The sequence below is a fragment of the Plodia interpunctella genome, chromosome 12, assembly GCF_027563975.2.
Source record: "Plodia interpunctella isolate USDA-ARS_2022_Savannah chromosome 12, ilPloInte3.2, whole genome shotgun sequence".
In the NCBI taxonomy this organism is placed as follows: Eukaryota; Metazoa; Arthropoda; class Insecta; order Lepidoptera; family Pyralidae; genus Plodia; species Plodia interpunctella.
The window spans coordinates 842,728-861,794 of NC_071305.1; the positions used below are offsets into that span (position 1 = coordinate 842,728).

The 19,067-nt window shown below is 32.8% G+C and overlaps 1 protein-coding gene across 1 annotated transcript in view; it reads right to left on the minus strand.

The window, feature by feature from the left end:
* Positions 1-18,027, minus strand: part of LOC128674166 (uncharacterized) — a 67,565-nt gene extending 49,538 nt beyond the window's left edge. The window contains exons 1-3 of the mRNA XM_053752548.2: positions 17,908-18,027; positions 7,903-7,986; positions 7,289-7,370 (exon numbers count right to left, since the gene is read on the minus strand). Of these exons, the coding sequence (XP_053608523.1) occupies positions 7,289-7,370; positions 7,903-7,959 (139 nt within the window). The 5' untranslated portion in view covers positions 7,960-7,986; positions 17,908-18,027. The remainder of the gene's footprint in view (positions 1-7,288; positions 7,371-7,902; positions 7,987-17,907) is intronic.
* Positions 18,028-19,067: the final 1,040 nt, after the last annotated feature.

The window sequence follows — 19,067 nt, forward strand, 5'->3', positions numbered from 1 at the left end:
AAAAGACATATTTTTGACTTGCTTTTAATCGGTTAAGTTTATTAAAATATGGTCAAAGTAAGATGTCCTTTGAACTTAGTAAAGTTTTTCTTTATTTAAATCCAAAAAGAATTGAAAATTAAAATCAATACTGGCCAAGAAGGCAATCAAATACTTATATGAATGAGAGATCGCTTTTTTGCGTTTCGGGTTAAAACGTTTTTTGCTAATTAAATCTCTATGAGTGTCCATTGTTTTAGGTTATAAACTTAGAATATACATAGTATGATAATTTAAGAACTGCTTTTTAAATAGTTAATTTGTATAATATAATCTAAAACGTCTGCAAAGTTTTAATCACAATAATAAAAAAAAAATAATTCATTTAGGAAAAAATCCAATAAAAGGGTGAAATCCCCCTAAAGATAAAAAAATTAAGGGTATAATTTACATTATAAAAAAATAATTGATTAATATAAAACAAATTTAATATATGAAAAAAAATACACATATTATTCTAATAATAAAAAATTAATAAATAAATAAATAATCACAAAAACAATGACTTTCAGTTTCAATAAATTTGACCATTGAAAATTTCGAAATACAAGATACCTCTACGACTAAAGTAATATTTTTATGATAGCAATAACGCACTAAAAACAATTAAGATGAGACAATATTTAAGGTTAGAAAAACGTTATTTTCAGTTTGGATGGTCGAGATACCGATAGGTGTTCCTATTAGGGGCGCATGAACATAATTATCCTAAGGTTTGGCAGTCAGAACTCCTGATTTGTCGTTGCTGATCGAAATCTACAAAAAAGCAACAACAAATTCGCAGGTCGCGCAAATGTTATGAAACAATAAATCTTTGTATATGAGTGGGTCTCGGCCTTCAAACCTTATGCGGAGCTTTTAGACAAACAAATATAATTAATGCCATTGTTTAAATAATTAAATATTTATTGCCTTTTAATTTTATTTTTTTTTTATTTTTTTTTTTACTTTTTCTTTCTTTGTAGAATTTATCTATAAATTTACATACTTTATTTATTTTAGCGACAATATACGTTTCTCGGCAATATTTTTTTCTTCTGCGTTCCCGGTTGCATTCCCGATTGCATACGAGAAGCCCGAAAACAGCAAAAAATTATTAAATATTTTTTAACAAATCTTTGAAAAATAGTACTCTAAAAAAGGTACATATGATCTAAGGTTAACCCTGCTTAGGAATGATATTGTTGCCTATCAGCTGCCAAAGCTACGTGTCTCTTAATTTCCTCGTATGACGACATCCACGGGAGGATATGTTAGCAGTCCTATTCTAGGGCGAACCACACGTGCAAAAGTATAACTGGATTCCGACGAACAACCATGTTGACGCATATGAAGCCGTAGCCAAATTCTAGTCTATAATTCTTTTAAGACCAACTAGTTTTTCAACGACGTATAATTATTATAATAACATTAACGTTGCAGTAAAAAAAAAGCTATAATTTTGCACCAATCAATTACCATAATTGCTGTTAGTAATTAGATTACGCGGATTTGAACCCGTGATCCTCGGTTAGGTTAGGCGTTACGAAACCGTATTGAAATTATCTGTAGCAAATAATGAGTGTAACTTTTCCTTTCGAAATCGAGTTAGAAAAATGTAATTGGTAGCTGAACGATATAATATTTTAGCCGCGGTTTCGTTCGCGTAAATTTTTCATGGAAACAGGTTTTTTCCGGGATGAAAGGTACCCCCTTCTTTTTTGCGTACATTTAAATATCTCTATGTCATCTTAGAATTTTTCCGCTTCTTCCGCCGCCATTGAACAGCGGAGCCTAGGGTCCGTAGGAGAATGAATAAGCTATATATACCCAGGCTTATCTATCCACGTCTATACAATGCTAGAATTAAAAAAAAATCCTACTAATATTATAAATGTGAAAGTTTGTGAGGATGTATATGTGTGTGTGTGTGTGTATATGTTTGTTACTCTTTCACGCAAAATCTATTGGACTGATTGTTATGAAATTTGGTACACGGGTTGAATATAACCTGGAATAACACATGGGGTACTTTTTATCCCAGAATTCCAACGGGAGCGAAGCCCCGGGGCGCAGCTAGTACCTAATATTAGAAATGTGAAAGTAAATTTCTTTGTCACTTCTTCACGCTTTATCTACTCAACCAATATTCTTAAAATTTTGCATACATATAGTTTGAAGTATGGAGAAGGACACAGGGTACCTTTCATACCGGAAAAATAACTGTTCCAGTGGGAAAAATAGTTGTTATATATTCAGATTTTTACTTCTCTGTGGGAACAATGCTTTGCGGTGTAATCACAACGACAGACAACTACAATCACATTTATTTACAGCTTTTAATGTCGTTACGATGGCAGTGAAGATGAACTAAGTACTTGGTACTATTTAGTGTATTTATTAGCTGTGGTAATATCATCAACAAAAGTATCTCCACAATGTATATAAACAAGTTCTCAACATTATACTGTATATGATTCCATGTATAATTTTCTATGTTATTATGTTAGTGAAGTTGTTTAGGAAAATTTAATCCAGCATTTGATTTGTAATTAGACCTTTACAAAAAAAAAGTATAAAATTCTCACAGACAATTTACTGGAAATTTATAGAACATTTGAACAGAAATATATTTAAAACATTTAAATAATACAAATAATCAATACTATATACATTTATAAATGTAATGTATAAAAAGAACGAACTAATAAATAAACGAACGAATTTTGAACTTCGTATTTTTCGCAAGTTCAGAAATTTGTTTAGAGTTTATTCACGTCCTAAACTAAAATTTATTAAAAGGCAAGGTTTTGCATTTCACATGCAAAAACTTGTTGTTTTGCAAAATAAGTAACAATTACCTTACAATGTGTCGCTTGTCAATATTCCATCAAAAGAGTAGGTGGACAGTCGGACAGAAAATCGCAATCGAGCGATTAATGTTTATAGTTAAATACTTCCTGCTTCGGCCTATAAATTCATCTGTCAATTTGATACACCTACGCTGGGAAAACAATTATCTTTTTTTATCATAGACGAAATTTATCTAAATATAAATATATAGGGACAAATCACACAGATTGAGTTAGCCCCACCCAAGGTAAGTTCGAGACTTGTTTTATGGCATACTAAGTCAACGATATACTATATTCTACTATATTATACGTGTATCGATAAACATCCAAGACCCAGGACAATCTGAAAAAGATCATTTTCCATGTTGACCTGACCAGGGATCGAACCCGGGACCTCAAGTGTAGCATTCTGGCATGATGACCATTAAGGTCAAAGCACAGTTTGTACCGCACTGCTCCCACCCGGCAAGATGACGTTCATCGAAAAATGTGCTGTAAATCATCGTCTGTAGACATATTTTACATTGACAACCCGAGAACTGGCAGTGAGCAGTCCGCTATTTTGTTCTCATTGTAAAGTAAGTCTACAATGTACGCTTTAAAGCTCAATTTCCAATGAACGTCATCTTGCTGGGTAAGAGCAGTGAGGTACGGAGGCCATGTATGCGTTATGGAAATTTGGTTACTTGCCATTTATTAGTTTTAATAGTAAATTCTGTTATTTCGAAATAATGTTTTTCTTCACTTCAAAATAAGTAACTACTGTATAGGTACTTGACATATTTTAAATACGCTTTATATACAAGTACAGTGCTACTGTATTTATTATTTTTTAAAACGATTACATCCTACTCACGTGTGTTTTTGAATGTCATACATACATACTCATACGACGACCTCGGTGGCGCAGTGGTAAAGTGCTTGCCTCTGAACCGAGAGGTCCCGGGTTCGATCCCCGGTCGGCTCATGATGGAAAATGACTTACTTTGGGGCTAGCTCAATCTGTGTGATTTGTCCTAATATATTTATATATTTTATTTATTTATACAAAAATATAAAGAAACATATAACTATAGGTATTCGTATAGTGTAACGAGTGCAATGATCCTTAAACACCCACCCGTTACAACGTTGCTTAACTTTTGAAGTACAGATCCAAGGCAACATCACTTTTGATTGTCATACCAGGAAAGTAAGTATTGTTACAGTTATGTTTGATCCTAATAATGGAAGGGTGCGGGAAAATCCATAGAAAAATTTTGAAAATAAAAAAAAAATAAAAAATTTCATCCTCATCTCTTCGGGTGTAGGTACTCGGTTACATACCGTTACCTGTGACGCCTGAAAATCTAGGGTTACCGTAAAAAAATGCCATTTAATTTGAAACATTTGGTTGTGATTTCACAACAGGCTACCCGCCTAATGTCAATCTTCTTTAGGAATGCTAGTTTGTGCTATCTGCTGTTAAGGTTTGTGGCGAAAGTTTAATCGCCTCGTACGACGTCCACGGGAGGCTATGGAGCGGTCCTATTCTAGAGCAGGACAGAGCAAAAACATATATCTCCAATATTATTAGTTTATTTCGTAAACGACCAGTGTCACTGAAAAGTTAAAGACACAGTGGTGTGTTTCCTAGTTTAAATATTGATATTTCAACATCAGGACACTTCGTTACCCTTATATAAACGCAATGAAAGACTCATATAAATATTTTACAAGAAATAAAAATTAATGTCTAGTCTAAAACTACCAGACAGATAGACAATAGTCGACCTACGGCAACATGTAACTACTTACAAAAGAAACAAAAAAATGAAGTAATAACGACTATTTTGAAATTCCGAGACTTTGGTATATAGTCCAAGTAAGAAACTTAAGCAGATGATGGAATTGTATTCCCAAGAAGGTTCGGTTCGCCCCTCGAGCTTCGTGGCGTCATAGCCCCTGATGAAACCGGGAACCCACGGTAATAATTGAAAAAGAAAGAGAAGCAAAGAACTAATCTTACGTCCTACTAATATTTACTATTATAAATGCGACGCAAAATCTACTGGATGGATTGTTATGAAATTTGGTACACGGGCAGAACATTGGCATACATTGACGGCCTCGGTGGCGCAGTTGTAAAGTGCTTGCCTCTGAACCGAGACGTCCCGGTTTCGAATCGGGTCATGATGGAAAAATATCTTTTCTGATTGGCCCGGGTCTTGGATGTTTATCTATATATGTATTTGTTATAAAATATAGTATCGTTGAGTTAGTATCCCATAGGTAACACAAGTCTTGACCTTACTTTGGGGCTAGCTCAATCTGTGTGATTTGTCTTAATATATTTATTTATACATAATGTAATTTTTATCCCGAAATTCTTACGGGTGCACTCATTTGAAATAAGTTTATAACTTGCGCCAATCACTCCATACAAGGCATCACAAAGAATCGCATGTGTGGGCCGAGTGGGCCACTCACTTAGTCGCACGCAATACCTATCATTTTGACCACTTGGACCTTAATACCTTGGGTTTTTCGAATTAGCTTTGAAACAAGAATTGTAGCTGTTTTGTTTTTTTGTGTTCGTTTGACTGTCTTTCACGTCAAAACGGAGCAATGAATTGAGGTGATTTTTGTTTAGTTGGAGAGCTGAACATTGTCATAGGTTTCTTTTAGCCATGGACAGAGCCGCGGGCAACAGCTAGTATGTTTATAATGTTTCGGTTTAATTAATTTTTTTTAATTGAGATTTAATAATCACAGTTTCAAACATAAACATATTAAAGGTCTATCTCAATAGAACTAGTTGTGTCTAAAATAATGATTCTAATAATAATATTTAAATTAAAAATAAAATTTAAATTAAAGAAAAATTATAACCAAAATCACTTTAAAATTAGACTCTGTTTAGAATGCTTACGAATAAGCAAAGCCTAAACTTTGGTCTAAAATTTGTAGACATTTTTTTCTTGCGTACGACAATAACAGTTTGCCAGAAAGGGATGGCTACAAATTCGTGCCCAATTTCAGGAACTACGCGGGCATTGTGGAAATGTAATCTTTATAACAAAGCAAATGGGTCTAGTTTTCAATGGCATGATTTTGACATTTGTTATTAGTAATCATTCCAGTTAGGTAGTAAAATTACCAAATAGACAAATGAACAGACTCGCGCCATCTGTGAAATAGAACATGAACCACTTAGGTCAACACGTTTCATAACAACGCATGTCAACACTACGCATATATAGGTTATAATAAAATTATAAAAAAAATAATTTTAACTTACCAGTGTAAAACGGATCATAGGGCTCCGGCGAGCCTACAATTCCTTGTCTTCTTGGATCCAGGTTTGTCAAATTAAATATTATAATCACTAAATAACTTCTCGTACACTTTTATTTATTTTTTACATCAACAACACAATTTTGCCGCTCATTTTTGAACCATACTGTGTTAAAACTAAACAAAATTCGTTTTAATATATTTATGTTCCTTTGTTTTGTGGCTGAAGTTGAATCATCGATGTTTAGATATGCGCGTTTAATTTTCTGATCACGCGCAGGTGTCTAAAACGGATGCCTGTTATACTCATACAATCTGTGGTTCGAGGTACACCGTCACATTGCGCCTACGCCTCTCACACACCAATATTAAAACACAAGGCACCTAACTGGCAAGGCACACATGGCATATCTTCTATCTCGCTTGTTCGTTCAAGAATTCGTTTTGTCTTTGTCTAACAAAAGTTTTTTTGGGTTCCGTGACCCACCCCAAAATATCATTATGTTTGTATCTAAATAAATATACAATTATAAGACTAATTCAGGAATTTAATTTATATGAATTCTTTTCATTTGCACTATAATTATTTGCTCTTGCATTGAAGATATTTAACATAAACATAAATATTTATCTGTAAGTACACTTGTAAATTGATAAAATTACCTTATTTAACGTGTATTATAGCAATTTGGAAACCTAATTGCAAAATAACGCACGCACAAAAATAAATTAAATCCTTCCATTGCATCGCTGAATTTAAATAATACGGAACCATTACTGTTCGACTTACCCTTGACCAGTTTTTTGTTTAGGGATGCTCAAATTACTAAAAAAAGGAAATTATAGGTGGGCTTATCAGACCTGGTGGTTAGGGGTGATTGATGAGAGCAGGTTTATGTAGATTTTGAGGATAAATGTGGAAGACTGCTGGTCTAATATGGGATAAAAATGTGAGTGTATGAGCACATTGAATTTTTTACAATTTATTACAAATAATTTGTGACATTTTATTTGAGATTTCGCAGACATATTTCGCACCGGTATGCAATTATGTACAGATAAAGAATTCGGGGAAGATCGCTAGAAGTCACCGGTGATTTTAAACAAAATACTTATTCATATCATGCAGAGTTACTGACCAGGATACGCGGAATCTGGACCCGTGACTTGTGTCAAAGATGGGGCTTCCCCCAACCCGCCTGACTCCTGGCGACACATTTTCTGAAAACGTAAGGAATTGATTTGCACTTTTGTGGCATATGGAGTATATTCTATATCAGCAGTCGATCACAGTCACCACATATTTTTTGTATACTTTTTGACAATGGCATGACCTTCTGGCATCATAGTAGGAAACCACACTTTTTTTTATTTCTTCTCAGCAGTGATCGAACCGAAATATCAGTAGTTTGTAGCTCTTTGAGAAATTATTAATGAAATAAAAAAAAAATTAACGGGTTAAAGTGCTTGTGAAGGTCTATTTCATAATGAATGCTTTGATTTTAATATATAGTATTCAAGAAAATCGAAAACCTGCAAATAAAAAATTCATTACGAGACCTCTAGCGCCATCTTTTGTAGTCAGCGCGAACTAATAAATTAACACTCTAGAACATCAGCTTCAAGCAGATTTCGGAAAATGAATACAGATGGCGCTAGCAGTTCTTGGAATTAATTTTAAATGTTCTATTGTCATTTTTTTAGGCTTTAACATTATTCAAAATCTTTAGCTTTAACATGCATTGTAACTTACATCAACAGTTTCTTTATTCCGTTGTTCCTGGTTCAAGTTAATATTTTTCGTTTGCATTTTCTTTTATTTCTCAAAAACGACCACCTGAAAAGAAAGGAAAATAAACTAAAAACATCTTTCAATGCAAAAATATTTTACTAACTATAAATTTAAAAAATATAAATATGGATTCATGCTTTGAATAAATAAGTATAATGACATCAAACATTTAAAATAAACAAAAAATAAGAGTCAAAAATAGGAAGCATCATATTCCTTTCTCGCACAGTCGCGTAAATTTAAACCGTGTCATGTCGCATGTCTATTTAATCGAAACTTGCCCAACCACTCGGAAATCCTGCAGATAATCTATCTGACGGATAGAGTATCCAATGGATATATTATACAAAAGGAAGTAGCATCAATTTACGGTTAACTACTCTAATTAATAACTAACGAACCAAACCAAGTCTCAAAATACGGAGCATGGAGTGTGCGTTATTTACAGTGTTAGTACATACTTGAATAGATTTGCTTTGATATAAACATGGAATAGACAATTGTTTGGACAAGTTAGAGCTATGCCTCATTGCTCCGTCATCCTCGACCTCGACCACGGACCAAAGGAAAACAACGTAGAAATTGTATGAAGTTTCGACGTAATGTAACGTAATGTGACGTGACGCACATCAGTGTCAAAACCTATATAAAGTAACAGAGCTCTGGGACAACACTCTTACGTCAAAAACCAATTATTAATTAAAAAATAAATTCTACATAAGTATTTAAATACATTTCTCTGACCTACCATGAATCGCATTACGAATGTGCGAAGCAGATTACTTTAGTTCGAAAAGTGTTTCGCGTTAAAAGATGACGGTAAGCCCCCAGGTCAAGTTTACTTACGCACAATAGCGATTGTACTTCAGAAAGGTACACGAACAGAATTAGAGTACTTAATTGTTATACAGGTTTTGTGACATTGCGGATGTAGTGGCAGGTCGATGTTAATAGAATGACAGCCTGCAAATGACTTCCAGTTGTCTTATTGGTAATAGGGAACTAGGGTAATACTTTCCAACTACTGCAAGGATTTTCATGCGGTTTTCACCAATAGGTAGTGTGGTTCCTGAGGATGGTTTAGGTGTGTAATTTACCGTCTTTGAATCCGACTCGTACTTGTTAGGTTGTTGTAGTACGGAACCTTACAAGACGCGTGGTCCGACACACACTTGGCCGGTTATTATCCATATTATTTGTACATACAAATAACAATTTGTAGTTAAAATGGATGGGATAAAAAGACTATTTATATTTATAACCCATAAAAATAATAATACAGTTTTAACTGGGACTTCATATAGCAATAATAACCGTGTAGTTAAACTGTAGTTATTAAACTATAGTTTCAAGTATGGCTGTTTCAAGCTAATATTCCAACCCTTTTATGGAATACTAGCTTTTGCCAGCGGCTTCGCCCGCATTTGTTTCCAGCGTGATAAATTAATATTGTCAATATGTTGGGTTCTAAGCATCGTGTCGCAATGAATAAGTTAAAATATTTATTTATTGATTTATTTATTTATTTATTTGTTTGTTTGTTTGTTTGTTTGTTTGTTTGTTTGTTTGTTTGTTTGTTTGTTTGTTTGTTTGTTTGTTTGTTTGTTTGTTTGTTTGTTTGTTTGTTTGTTTGTTTGTTTGTTTGTTTGTTTGTTTGTTTGTTTGTTTGTTTGTTTGTTTGTTTGTTTGTTTGTTTGTTTGTTTGTTTGTTTGTTTGTTTGTTTGTTTGTTTGTTTGTTTGTTTGTTTGTTTGTTTGTTTGTTTGTTTGTTTGTTTGTTTGTTTGTTTGTTTGTTTGTTTGTTTGTTTGTTTGTTTGTTTGTTTGTTTGTTTGTTTGTTTGTTTGTTTGTTTGTTTGTTTGTTTGTTTGTTTGTTTGTTTGTTTGTTTGTTTGTTTGTTTGTTTGTTTGTTTGTTTGTTTGTTTGTTTGTTTGTTTGTTTGTTTGTTTGTTTGTTTGTTTGTTTGTTTGTTTGTTTGTTTGTTTGTTTGTTTGTTTGTTTGTTTGTTTGTTTGTTTGTTTGTTTGTTTGTTTGTTTGTTTGTTTGTTTGTTTGTTTGTTTGTTTGTTTGTTTGTTTGTTTGTTTGTTTGTTTGTTTGTTTGTTTGTTTGTTTGTTTGTTTGTTTGTTTGTTTGTTTGTTTGTTTGTTTGTTTGTTTGTTTGTTTGTTTGTTTGTTTGTTTGTTTGTTTGTTTGTTTGTTTGTTTGTTTGTTTGTTTGTTTGTTTGTTTGTTTGTTTGTTTGTTTGTTTGTTTGTTTGTTTGTTTGTTTGTTTGTTTGTTTGTTTGTTTGTTTGTTTGTTTGTTTGTTTGTTTGTTTGTTTGTTTGTTTGTTTGTTTGTTTGTTTGTTTGTTTGTTTGTTTGTTTGTTTGTTTGTTTGTTTGTTTGTTTGTTTGTTTGTTTGTTTGTTTGTTTGTTTGTTTGTTTGTTTGTTTGTTTGTTTGTTTGTTTGTTTGTTTGTTTGTTTGTTTGTTTGTTTGTTTGTTTGTTTGTTTGTTTGTTTGTTTGTTTGTTTGTTTGTTTGTTTGTTTGTTTGTTTGTTTGTTTGTTTGTTTGTTTGTTTGTTTGTTTGTTTGTTTGTTTGTTTGTTTGTTTGTTTGTTTGTTTGTTTGTTTGTTTGTTTGTTTGTTTGTTTGTTTGTTTGTTTGTTTGTTTGTTTGTTTGTTTGTTTGTTTGTTTGTTTGTTTGTTTGTTTGTTTGTTTGTTTGTTTGTTTGTTTGTTTGTTTGTTTGTTTGTTTGTTTGTTTGTTTGTTTGTTTGTTTGTTTGTTTGTTTGTTTGTTTGTTTGTTTGTTTGTTTGTTTGTTTGTTTGTTTGTTTGTTTGTTTGTTTGTTTGTTTGTTTGTTTGTTTGTTTGTTTGTTTGTTTGTTTGTTTGTTTGTTTGTTTGTTTGTTTGTTTGTTTGTTTGTTTGTTTGTTTGTTTGTTTGTTTGTTTGTTTGTTTGTTTGTTTGTTTGTTTGTTTGTTTGTTTGTTTGTTTGTTTGTTTGTTTGTTTGTTTGTTTGTTTGTTTGTTTGTTTGTTTGTTTGTTTGTTTGTTTGTTTGTTTGTTTGTTTGTTTGTTTGTTTGTTTGTTTGTTTGTTTGTTTGTTTGTTTGTTTGTTTGTTTGTTTGTTTGTTTGTTTGTTTGTTTGTTTGTTTGTTTGTTTGTTTGTTTGTTTGTTTGTTTGTTTGTTTGTTTGTTTGTTTGTTTGTTTGTTTGTTTGTTTGTTTGTTTGTTTGTTTGTTTGTTTGTTTGTTTGTTTGTTTGTTTGTTTGTTTGTTTGTTTGTTTGTTTGTTTGTTTGTTTGTTTGTTTGTTTGTTTGTTTGTTTGTTTGTTTGTTTGTTTGTTTGTTTGTTTGTTTGTTTGTTTGTTTGTTTGTTTGTTTGTTTGTTTGTTTGTTTGTTTGTTTGTTTGTTTGTTTGTTTGTTTGTTTGTTTGTTTGTTTGTTTGTTTGTTTGTTTGTTTGTTTGTTTGTTTGTTTGTTTGTTTGTTTGTTTGTTTGTTTGTTTGTTTGTTTGTTTGTTTGTTTGTTTGTTTGTTTGTTTGTTTGTTTGTTTGTTTGTTTGTTTGTTTGTTTGTTTGTTTGTTTGTTTGTTTGTTTGTTTGTTTGTTTGTTTGTTTGTTTGTTTGTTTGTTTGTTTGTTTGTTTGTTTGTTTGTTTGTTTGTTTGTTTGTTTGTTTGTTTGTTTGTTTGTTTGTTTGTTTGTTTGTTTGTTTGTTTGTTTGTTTGTTTGTTTGTTTGTTTGTTTGTTTGTTTGTTTGTTTGTTTGTTTGTTTGTTTGTTTGTTTGTTTGTTTGTTTGTTTGTTTGCTTGCTTGCTTGTTTGTTTGTTTATATATACACTATACTATTTGTATAAAATAACTTAAAACAACAGATATAATATCTAAACAACAGAAAAGAATACAATGAAATATTCCGCTATAGAACCGTAAAAATAGCACCAAATTACATCATACATTTTTTGCGTGATGCGCAAACAAACAGAGACAGAGATAATAATTAAAAAAATAATTGTTTCGCCTTGTATTAGTCCCATCAAATCCCCTATAATTATTTTTCTATAATATCTCCTATGTACAGACATACTCCTATATACACCAACAGTATTATATATAAATTTTCTTACAGCATAGCAATTATACAAATGAACAAAATATAATTGTAACCAATTAAGCTTCGACAGAAAGGAAAAGCTTTCGAGACGCAAAAAGCACCCGTTTAGCGCTTCCTTCCTCAACGCGAAAGTCGTGGGAACGTGCTACGGAGAAGCCAGCTTTTTTTAGCTCAGAGCTTTTCAAAAGCTAATGTAGTTAATAAGTCTGCGCTTGATTGCGTAAAATTTTAATAAATGTCGTTTCAAATGAATCTAAAAAGGTCATTTTTGGACATTTTTATTTTTGGGTTTTTGGATTCATTTTGGACATATTTGTTCATGTACTTTTATATTTTTGAACATTAATATGATTGTTACATTAGTATTGTAACTGATTAAAAAATGATGTGTTATGTAAATTAATAATATGTTGCCGGGATATGTAAATTGATATGTAATGATATATGGGAATGAGACACAAAATTGGTAGATGTCTATCTTTATTACGTGGAAATACGCCACAAATACTTGAGCTGAGTATACTCCTGTATAATCAAAGCTGCCTAATTATTTTTTCGTTGGTTACTAGTTACATTCATTTTCGTCCATTCATCAATTTTTTGAATGGAGTTCCCCAATCTTAACAGGTAGGAGTAAAACCGGATTGAAGCCACCGACCATGCTCACATTTCCGCTAACATTCAGTCTAAACCTTTTCAAAATGTCCAGTTTTAGTCCTATTTAAATACTTCTTCCTGTTGAGAAGCCATACTCTTGTCGGTGCGTTTACGTGAGATTACCTATTACCACTTTTCTCGGTTTCTTCCTCAGCCGTTAAGCGTCTTAACCCAAAGTTTGTTTGTCTTCACTGCAAGTATGTGGTAACAGTAAAATAAAATATTGTATGTATAATATAACAGTTGGTCTACAAAAAGAGAATCAATTAGAGTTATTAGAATGTGACACATAAGTAGTTTCAGTAGCAAAAGGAAAATAAAATGTATGGAATGTACCATGCGCTGTTCCGGTCGCGTATTTTGTAAAATTCAAACAAGGGATAGGGTTGTAAACTGGAAATTCCTCTCATAGGTGATGGAGTAGCTACCTATCACTGTTCTAGAATCTTATACCAAAATGAGCCCAGCCTTCGCCTTTCGCGACTATGGCTCTGACTAATCCAAGAGGGTTGAAGACGTAACATTGTATCTGTTGAAGCTTGTATTTTGCTTAACGTCTTTAATGGTCAAAGCTGAATTTTCAACAGATTTTCCGGGTACCATGTATCCTTCTCCGTGGTTAAAATTAAATAAATTTCAATTTCAACCAAACAAAAAAAAATAATTTCAACCAATCTTTGGTTGAGCAGATTTTAAGCGCGAAGGGGTAACAAACCAACAAACTTACATTCGAATTTATATTATTACTTAGCTAATAGATTTACTATAGAGAGTCCCTAAAACTGTTGTAAGGCGTATTGAAAAGGTCCTGTCTTTGGTCCATTTATTACCCAAGTATGCTAGCGTTTAGTTTAGGGCCACCTAACATAACAGCGGCTATTACTGCCCCATTGAAAACCGAAACGAGATTACACCTTAACATTATGGGGACTTCAGACTTGCCTTGCCTTAGCGGTGCATTTTTTATCATTACCACGCACTGCCTGACAAGCTGACTAAATATAATGTTTGTTTGGATAATAAAGTCCACTAATTAGGGGTGCCCGCGACATTGCTTCCGTGTGAATTTTGCTATTGCCGATTTTTCCGTTCTTTATTCTTTGAGCTGTCCGAATCCTTTCAGAAAATTTTGAAATATAACTTCTTCAACGTATTTTTATCACAGTTTAGACAAAAATATCCCGTAACTTAGCTAATTGTATTATTACTACAATTAGCTTGTAGTTATAAACAAAATATCTATTTAAACAAAACAAAACTATAAGCCTTTTAAAAAATAGCAAAAGCCTTTGCACTCTCGTTCCATGTATCCCTGTAGATAAATAACAAATAATATTTTATTAATAAAATCAATAACAAATAATATTTTATTAATAAAAACAATAACAAATAATATTTTATTAATAAAAACAATAACAAATAATATTTTATTAATAAAAACAATAACAAATAATATTTTATTAATAAAAACAAAAGTTATTTGACACTTTCATATTCAAAGTGTACAATGGTGGTTTAAAATGAATGCAGAAAAGACGAAAAATAAACGATAATAATGATCGCAAAATTGTTGGATTTTCCAGATCCAACAGGCCTCAGTTTACAAATGACAAGTAAATTAAATAAAGCCACATCAAAATTGTTTTTACCCGAGCCTAGTTTAAAGCCAAAGCACAGAATTCCACCGGCTTTACCGGTGAAACATCAGACATGTTTCCAAAGTGGCTACGCATGAATATAGCTTTGAACTGAAATGTTGGTTAAATTTGGCTCAACTCACACAAATCGTTGACTGTTTCGTTCTGACAATGGAAAATGTTATTAAATAATATAATTATTATACTATTCTCTAAACACCGAAATAATTTAAATAAAAATAAGTTTAGAAACTAAAACAGTAGTCGGGTTTTTTTTATTTATATTGTTAATTTATGTATACACTAAATTTACATTCATTAAAACACTGTAAATTAAATTCGTTTTGTAATAGAGTGACTTCGTACTTTTACATACTCATCACACTACAAAAACTCCTAATAGGATTCGAACCTGGGACCTTTACTGGGACACTTAAATTAAATAAATAAATGAATTACTATGAACATGTCAAAATATATATCTTTGTTTTATGCTTTTTAGAGCGTAATCTGCAACAATAGTCGGATTTTAGTGTTTAAACTTATTTTTATTGTTTTTTGTGTGTTGGTAGCGTTTTTTAATGAACATTTCTATCCGTTCTTCTATTCTATTCTACTTTATCAGTAACCGGTGAAACAGGATATAAATAAAATCTATATTCACCTTTAAATGGCACCCATTTTGGTTCACATTTAAATTTTAATTTAACGGCCGTTTCCAGATAATTGTTCCGATTTGTTTTAATAGTACTACGGTCCGGTGGTGTAACAACCGTACAAATAACAATGTATCTCAAAAGGTTTTACATATTAATAGCCTGTGTTCATGTTGTGTTAGTATTTTTTGGAATCATTATACGGTGTTCGATTTTTCCACAAATTACATTTATGGCCTAAACATACTTACAGATTGCTCTATAAAAATCAATACTAATATTGTAAATGCGAATGTACAGACATTCGCTGTCTGTTCCTCTTTCACAGCTAAAACGCTGAACCGATTGTGATGAAATTTGGTATTCATGTAGTTTTAAAGACCCCCGTTCAAACATTGGCTCCCTTTTAAAAAAATCATCGCCCATATGGCTATAATAGGGGTGAAAGTTTGTATGAAAATCATTTGTGATCCGCTTTCGCAGAGAAATACACGCGGGCGAGGCCGCGGGCATAAGCTAGTTTTATATAATTCAAAGAAACATAATTATTATTATGTCAACTCTATATCATCTAGGATATCCTAAAGGATTTTTGATATTAATAAAAATAAGTACTTTTGTTTGTAACAAATAAACTCAAAACGCTCTGGACCGATTTTGATGAATTTTAGCACAGATTTTGACTAGACTCTTTGGAGGATACCTTTTATTTACCGCGGGCGAAGCCGCGTGCAGACCTCTATGTTATATTACACATAATACGACCTTTGAGGATAGTCGAAATCAGTTAATATTTTCTAATTTAAAGGGCAAACGAGCATGCAGGTCGCCTGATGGTAAGCAAACACCGCAGCCAATGGACACGGCAACCCGGTACGGGTCACCGATGGGTTGCAGACTTAAAAAATGAATAAAATATAACGTTAATCTTCATATACATTACAATAACCAATGGTTATGTTATTGTTAAGTATTTTATGATTGCACTAAATAATAAAAACACTTGAAATCTGGTTCGTCAGACCCCGCCCTGATTGCTGCTGTACCGAATCGATTAAAAATAACAATCGATTCACCATCGAGTGCTCGGTAATCTCGATGCGATGATTACCGATTTTCGATTTCACGTCCACTATATGATAGTGGGGTGTTGCATGAAAAAAATATAACCCTTACGATCTACTCTGCTATAAATTACATCAAACCTACAAACTATGAGTAATTTATATAAAAATTAAAATATTACTTTTGAGGAATGAAACGAACCCAATAAATATCAAGACTTTTATGAAATCAGTATTTGTGCCAATCGAATTAACGTAATATTTTGAAGACCTCCGTGGCCTAATGGTCATCACGCCGGACTGCTACATTGGGTCCCGAGTTCGATCCCCGGTCAGGTCAAGATGGAAAATTATTTTTTTCTGACTGACCCGGGTCTTGAATGTTTATATATATAATGTATATATATGTTATAAAATATAGTATCGTTGAGTTAGTAACTCATGACAGAAGTCTCGAACTTACTTTGGGGCCCACTCAATTCCGTGTGATTTGTCCATACATATTTATTTTATCACACTAGCTTCCGGTGAAACAAATAGTCGTGAGGAAACCTGCATACAGACCTAGACTTATGCTCGGATCAGATCAGATAATTAGCTGACTGTTAAATAGTTAGCGACTGTCACTTAAATGAAAAATAAAGATTCAGAATTGTACCTTTAAGGCGTGTTGTCTTATTTTTAAATCTCTAACAATCTTAAAAACCTGCATTGAAAAGCTCGAAAGAAGGGGCTGCAAAGAAACAACAGTAATATTTGAGACCGGCTGCATCTAGGTCAAGGCCAAATGATATAGGCTAAACCTAGTTTATCTGTGGTCTTACCGGACATAATCAGGTTACACCCATTGCCCATGGAATTAGTAAGTACTACGACGGAGTACCTACTAATTCCAAGGTGTAACCACGCTTCGGTATATATTCGTACGTAACATAGTTACACTTATAGCGACGCAATGAAATTGTGACTTGATTTATAGGAATATATCGTGACACCGTAAACACTACTCCTTAATATATGCGATATCCATTTTAGCAGTAAATCTAAGGCATTTCAATAATCCCCGTCGCTATTCAGGAAAGGGACAGATATATCTAACCAGGGGATGTAAACAGGATGTAAGATAATCACGAGCAATCACCATCGTGTCAAGTAACATTGTACGGATCTTTAAGCGGTGGTAATAAAGGTGAAATTGTGATGTTTTTAGGCAGGTTAATGTGCTGTTAACTGTAATATTTTATGGATTAAACATAACGTTTATTACGAATAGCGCTCGTGGCTTTGTTTAGGTGAAGATTTTTATACATATTTTATAGATATTCAATAAATATATTAATATTTTGTGTCTTGTTGTAGGTACCTAATGCAAAAAAGGAAAATGTATTTTTAATATTTGGTTGAATGTACTCAGAAATCAACTTCTGTGAAAATTATATGTGTGTTACATACACGGTTTTCTTAGCATATAATACTTGTACAAACTTTTCACACATAGCCAAAGGATTCATATACGAGTATGCACATATTACGTGAAGAAACGACGTAATAAATTGGATGGATTTCTTTGACGATGTTCTATCTTGATGACACCACCGAGTTTATGTGTGTTTAGAACTTCCTCATGATTGCTCAAGTGGACCCTGGGTTCCAACGCGCAACGACTGCGTAAGAAACTGAGAACATACCCCGGTCAGAATTAAGATATCCTCATGATTACTACACCAGTGTAATATGTGTTTCTGATCGGAGAAGTAACTAAGTACATACAAATTTATTAACTAAAACTTAAACATTCATACTGATTTAATTAAGTAATGATGCCAAAAAATTTATAATACCAAATCAAATACTCACATTTATAAGCACAATCCGAACAGAGCAATCCACACAACATTCACAGCATAAATCACACACATTAGTTTTCGAATCACGGTATGCGCGCGCGCATTCGCGGAAGACGTCTAGTACACGCGTCGGCGCAGGCTGAACTAAGCTTTGGATCATTTTGAATGTTCGGTAGTCCATTTTGATTTCGTCTTAATTAATTGTGTTTGGATTCATTATTTGATTAATTAAGTAGCTATATTAAAGTATATTAATAACTGTGGTAGTACATGTTGAAATTACGACAACTAACATTGCAAATATATCCTTTTGGTATAATTCAAGAGATTTCCCGGTTGCTTCTTCAGGTGTTGAGCGTCGGATCCGCTTTCGTAGTATGCATAAAATGTGGTGGTACGGAACATTAGATGCACATTATGTGACTCACACTTGACTGTTTTTGTCATAAATATCTCTTCCCATGTAATCAGTTTCTAAATAATTACATCTTTTCGAAGACAATGACTTTAGTTAAGAAGAAATTTCTCGAATGTCTCACTTGTATAGTATTCTAGTTATACCTAGTTTATAGTTCGACAATAGTTTTTCTATTAATCGAGTCTGTTATGTTGGTCCGAAATACGGGAAATAAAATTAACTTTAAAACACCGAGGTAGACTGAAATCGTCACCGTGCGCATTTTTTTTCATCGACTCTGTCACCGGCAAATCTTAGCTCAAAAGTTTGTCCAGACAGACGGACACCGTGGGCAAACAGGATATGAAATAATAAGACTAATCCAAAACCCTAGTGATAGCCTCCACATTTATTAAAATCCCATAGTTATCCAAAACCTCCTTTTAGGGCGGTCGGATAATGGAATCTTTCGAAATCCAGTTTATCGGGGCTTTGTGTACCCCATCAATCATTTTCGTAAGTAGCCAAGCGTGATCGCACCTGTCGCGGTCACTGACCCCCTCAGTAAAGATTGCTCGGGATAATATAGATTTATAGATGACAGATAATTTGTTCGACTTTAAATAGTGGATATAATTTTGGAATGGAATATCATTGTAACCATCCCGGTTGGTGATTCAATTTTAAAGAAATGTTCCAGAGTACAAAATGGTATGGGCATATTATGAGGCGCAACAACAATCACTCATTATAGCAAGCGCTCAAACTCCCAG